Here is a 6,000-nt window from a genome sequence, read left to right on the forward strand (position 1 = left end):
TTGAGTAAAAATATTTGCCACAAGAAAGTGACTCATTTTCAATTGTTTAAGAGTCAATGAAATTAATTAGAATTTTACATGCACAATTTTTTAATGAAGGAATTTCCCATCGCCATTTTGTCCTAATTAAAACAAAATAATTTGACCCCAGGTGTTTAAATTATATGGAAATCTCTTCAATTTCCAAACTATGCATGACTTTACTTTTATTTTAGGAAAAAATTATAATAATAAGTGGTGAAAAATATCAATCAATTTTTTTTCAAAAAAGGAAAATATTCAAACTTTTGAGTGAAATCATCAAAAAAATTGCATATGAATCAAGATTCTCCTATCTTACAAATAAATGGATCATGTTATATTAAGAGACTTCCCGGAGAATGTTTGAACCATATTATGGTTTCCAGAGACAACCGTCTCCTCGAAATACATGATAAAAGTAGATGCCATAATGCGCAGTGTAAACACACCCACCAATGGTGGAGATGGACCAAGATATTGTAATGTATCTATTTGGATAAACTTACACACGGTGGAGATGGACAAAGATATTATATATATATATATATATATATATATATATATATATATATATATATATATCCAATTTGATAAACTCAGTTCTTCATGGCTCATCAATTTACACTGACCCAATCATAGATAATGTAATGGCAGGTGCGTCATTCAGAAACTAGGAACCTGAATTAATGTGTTAAATTATATAGGATGGGGAAATTTTAATAGATCAAACAGAAATTCTGAATATTATTAATTATGGATCTGAGAACAAAGTCATTTCATGCATAATTCTAGTTATTCCATACCATTCTTGTTATTTAGGAGTCTGAAACTACTTCACGCAAACAAGTTCAATACAAAGAAAAGAAGCATATACTCATTGAGAAACCAAAGCTCTAATGTGGATGCAATTCATGCCTTTGAGGGTGATTCACTAGAGCTGGCAGCCGGAGTATCTTTCCCTGTAAGTGCCTCTAGCGTCTTGTGAAATTCTGTTGGGAGAGGAGGAGGTCGGTGGAGAGGAACATGCTTGGGAACTGGTGCATCATTCTCAATCACCTCACATTCATAATCATCTGGAACACCCCAAGGATCCCACTCTGCACTCCAAAATATACATTGAATATATGTTAAAACAAATTTTCTAATCAATTGATGCAAATACATTCCAAGGTATGCATTTATCAATTGCCTTTTATAAATATTTGTATCAATGCAGAATGCAAAACAAATAAAAGACTGTTTGTTCTGAGCAAATGAGCATTTTTTTGGTTCACTTTTACTACAAAAATGTTACTTTGTGCCCTATTCTCAAAAATTTGAATAAGAGTGAAAACAATGCTGTCAAAAAATATTCCAAAAAAGTTATAATTTTTTATTGAAAATAGATAAGATGTTACTTCCTTGTTCGGTAGGGTTTAAAATAAAATTTATGAAACTCAAAACTACAACTTAATTTCTGTTATGTAACAACGAGAGTGATTATCAAAAAACAAAAAATTGGAAACACTGACAAAATTTAAATTAGCATTAAAGCATAGAAGAATCAAAGTTAAAACTGATTATCAAGAAATAAGAACTACCAAATTCATAATGTGAACAAAACTCAACCTGGATTGGATTAGAAAAATTCAAAATACCCTAACCAAGGCAAAATCCTCATTCAAGTATACAGTATACCCATGTAGACAAACAGCACCAAAGTTACAAGTTACAACGACCAAGTTGTCACTCCAAGACAAAACACTATCACTTGCAAAGACAAAAACAATCCAGCCTAACTACCACCAAGTTTGGTTGGCTACAAATCATAAGTTTGGACATTTTAGGACTTAGAAATTTATTTAAATAAGTAAAAGGCAAACAGAGGATCTAGTGTCCCTAGAATATATCACAATGGGACAAGTAAATGAGGAGATTAAATGTACATATAACTTTGTTCCACACAATAATTTGATCCATCCACTCTGTAAACAACATAATCAATTAAAAATGGAATCAATGTCTAACAAAACTTCAAAATATGCATATGAAACTATAATTTGCAGAACATTCTTTCTCCTCAATGCAAATTTACTCAACCTTTGCAATTGATCACTAATTATTCATTTATTAAACTGTAGTTAAACTTAATGCAATTTCTAGGGAACAAAAATAATCAGCTGAATGAAAAGGTAAGAGAATTTTCCTTCCACTTGTCACTACTCACTATTCACTACCTCTTGAATTTGGCGATGATATAAGATTCTATTTCTGTCAACGTTCTTTCATTCAGCTAGCATTGCATGACAATTAAAAAAAATGCTCTACATCTAATAATTAAATCCTATATAATACAATAGACCCCAAATGTATCGATATTATGCATTTAAGTATTACCCATCAATTTGGTATTGGACAGAGATTTACACATTGTGCACAATAGCAAGGGAATGTGGATAAAAATGAAATACATGTTTCCCACAAGATGTAAGTGTAACTACTCATTCATAGTTTAAACAAAATACAAAATTCTCATGGGCACAGGAAAATAAGAGAAACTCAGCATAGTTAGAACTTAGAAGTGATTCTATAACATCATGTAGCTCGAAAATGTATTAAACTGATATTGGGAATTCTTTGAATTCTCACCCCTTTTCCCTTGGTATTCTAGGTTTGACATATGTAAACTGGATGGCCTACATGTTTCCCCCTCAAGGATATCTTCAAAGGAGTTGTGTTCCCCTTCAGCCCTTCATTTAGTTCTGCTCCTATAGTCCTAGCAGAGGGCATGGTGTAGGTAGACAGCTTAGATAACTAGAACCATTTTTTTCTTTTAAGTTGGTGATGATATGAATGGTCAATTGTGCAGAGCTAACTGACTTTCATTTTGTATTTAGTATCTTTAACGAGCAGCATTGCACAATTACTATAAAAGGTCATGGATGGTAATGTTAATATAGCTACAGAAAGGTTTTAACGCAGGATCCTAAGGAGAAAACGTGAGAATTACACAAGTCTAGAAGGATTTAAGCACGGTCATGTCACACCAAACAACAGCAACCCTAGATGAGCAGGTCATTTCACGCAGCTGTGTGAAATTCCATGACCAATTCATTGAATCAATCTTTTAAAAACGTCCTGTGATTGCAATTGTGGCAGCAGCCACAATGTCAAGGTTTTCTGGGTCTCCGGGACCACAATTTCAGCCATGTCAGCCGCAACATGAAGGATCACAACAAAACTGAAACCGCAATCACAGTTTATAAAACAATGGATAGAACACAGCCATGTAATGACCCACAAAAGCCGAATCCCAACTACAGTCAAAAAATCCCTTTACAATCTCGCATTCTGGTTCAAAAAGTTTCACAATTCCCAGTTTTTCAAAAAGTAAACGAATCTACAAGTAACCACAACACAGTCTAAAACGATAGTAAAAACAAGACAAATTAAAACAAATAAGAACTAAAAATCAAGCTTCAAACAAAATAGGACACTAGGACATTACATTACACAAACCAGATCAACTAATTCAAAAAAAAAAAAAAAAGAAGAAGAAGGAAGGGGCGATGGAGAATACCGATCATGTAGGAAATGAGCTTGAGCTCGTCCTGAGCCTCTTCGATGAGCTCCTCGACCTGGCCGCAGCCGAGGCGTTTCTCGATGTTCTCCCAGTCCTCCTCCTCCTTGCACACGCCGAGCCTGTGCTTGGTGAAGCTCTCCACGGCCTTGCGGTACCCTTCATCTTCGGGAACCTTCTGGATCTCTTTCAGCGTCTTGCTGTACAGCCCAATCAGCACCTCCCTCGCGTTCGGCACCACGTCCAGCCCCACGATCCCCGTCGAAGCCTTCACCTTCGCCATCAACGGCCGCGCCACCGCACGCAGAAACATCTTTTTACTCTCACTCACTCTCCCCCAAAAGTCTCCCTCTACAACGTTGCTGTTCCGAGTCTGGGAGGAATGTGTGTAGGTGTGTTGTTGCGTGGGTTCGATATGGAGAGAGGCGAGGATTGGGCCTGTAGGTGTGTGGTTGCGTGGGTCCAAAAGGAAGTGGAGATTGGGCCTGTTGTGGGTTTTCCGAAGGCTATTGCTATTTCCATTTCCCTTATTTACTAATGCACTCTCCTTTCATTTTTCTTAATCCAAAATTACCCTGAGAATATACTCCCCTTTCCCTTTGTCAATTAGGCGAGTCTCTCTGCAACTGCAGATTGCACAGCAGCACTGAGACAGAGTTGCAAAAGCCTCCATCGTCCAAATACAAAGAACTAGATGGCTTGTTGGGTGCTCAAATATACAAGAAACACCAATGTGTGTGGCTTGGAACCCTTAACACAAAAAAGAGATTGAGATGGCTTAGGACATTGCCGTGAAGCACTTCTAGGTCAAGGAATATCAATTTCCTTTTGATAAATATGGTTTCCAACAATTTTGAAAGTGCGGTCGTAATGAGATGAAAAATCACAAACCCTTTTTTATGACTAGAAAAATACAGTCTTGTTCCTCACTATCAATAAGCAATTTCTAAATTGGCATTTTATTGTCCCACTTAATTCCCCTCTCCCTATCCTTCTCCTCTCTCTATTTGGTCACTCTCTTTTTGGTTGTCATTGTGGTCAATTGCCATATTTGGCATTGAACAAGAGTATTGCCAAAATACCCCGACTGAGGAGCTTCAAAACATGGTTCTTATGAAACAAAATACTACATGTCGAAGAATATACCCACTAATTCCAGTAAATAGAAGTGCAAAGCTTATAAAGAGTACAGAAAGGGGAATGTAATTTTCTGGATAATTTTGGAAAATAAAATTGAAAAGGGAGGACATTATATAGGAAGAGTGGAAATAATAATTGCCTTTCCGAAAAGCAGATGAAAATCTTGAAATTGAGCCATTATCAACATATGGTTTGTTCTTTGTCATCATATTATTGGTACCGAATATTTGTTAATTTTGTTGATGATTCATCTTTGTCTTTGAGAACTTAACTAACCACCTTTATTAGAATTTTCTCTTTCCAACCATATTTTTTTTCATAAATAAGACTTGAATTTAAAACCTTACAAAAGGATCGAATTAAATATCACTCGAACCATCGACTTGTTAGTGTATTAGCTCAATGATTTGATTGTATGCTAAACAGAAATAAAATGAATTAAAATAAAATAAATAAAGGCAAGATGAAATTGAGAGTTTAGAACTATATGCTAAGTTCCATAGATAATTGTTGAGAATAAATTTATATGTCCACGATCCAAGTCATCATGTAATCAATTCTAGTTTTAATAATAAAATATTATTTTGTTTTCATTGTCATATTTCACTATTTGATTGAATAATTTTGATGATATCTTTTATTAAAATTAAAAACTCGTTATCATAATGGAGATTATGAGAAATATTTTTTTTATAATTTTAATCTAAATTATTTTTGACCATAGAATTATTATAAATAAGACACCAATAATCTGGATAGATTAAAATATACGTGATAGTATTTAATTATTAAATAAATATTAATAGATCTCATTTATTAATTTACATATATATATGAATTACATGTGAATGTGATCATTGAACTTACATATATATATGAATTACATGTGAATGTGATCATTGAACTGACTCAATTGAAATTTTCTAATGATTAAATTTACCATAAAATGTCAATAAAAAATTCTCAATAAGAGGTTTAATAGTTTTCTTTAACCTAAAATTATCATACTAACTAATAGGTTATTTGTTATGTTTTAGTTTCAAACACTTAATACTTAAGAGCATTTGTTGAATAAATATTAAATATAATTAAATACATGTTAAATTAATGATTGATCAAGAAATCAAAACTATTATAAGTGGATTAAGATTTGTGCTTTATATTCAATTCACTTATTAAATTTGAACTAAGTATTAAGGAACTGTATTAATGAGTAGTTCCTTGGAAGCTCTATCAAGTATTTAATCGAGTTTCTCAAAATCTCCGTCAAAACTAGTATA

The 6,000-nt window shown here is 33.6% G+C and overlaps 1 protein-coding gene across 1 annotated transcript; it reads right to left on the reverse strand.

Annotated features, from left to right (window-relative positions):
* Nucleotides 1–743: 743 nt before the first annotated feature.
* On the reverse strand, nt 744–3,970 carry LOC100526984 (uncharacterized). The gene is made up of 2 exons (NM_001249938.2): nt 3,581–3,970; nt 744–1,118 (listed from the first exon to the last, which is right to left on the reverse strand). Exons 1-2 carry the CDS (start codon nt 3,891–3,893, stop codon nt 931–933), a joined length of 501 nt encoding a protein of 166 aa, NP_001236867.1. The 5' UTR covers nt 3,894–3,970; the 3' UTR covers nt 744–930.
* Nucleotides 3,971–6,000: the final 2,030 nt, after the last annotated feature.

The sequence above is a fragment of the Glycine max genome, chromosome 9 (genome assembly GCF_000004515.6).
Source record: "Glycine max cultivar Williams 82 chromosome 9, Glycine_max_v4.0, whole genome shotgun sequence".
Classification (NCBI taxonomy): domain Eukaryota; kingdom Viridiplantae; phylum Streptophyta; class Magnoliopsida; order Fabales; family Fabaceae; genus Glycine; species Glycine max.

Coding starts and splice junctions, on each gene's coding strand:
- LOC100526984 (NM_001249938.2), bottom strand. CDS start 3,893: ATGTTTCTGCGTGCGGTGGCGCGGCCGTTGATGGCGAAGGTGAAGGCT. Junction 1,119..3,580: donor GCTCATTTCCTACATGATCG/GTATTCTCCATC, acceptor TTTGGAGTGCAG/AGTGGGATCCTTGGGGTGTT.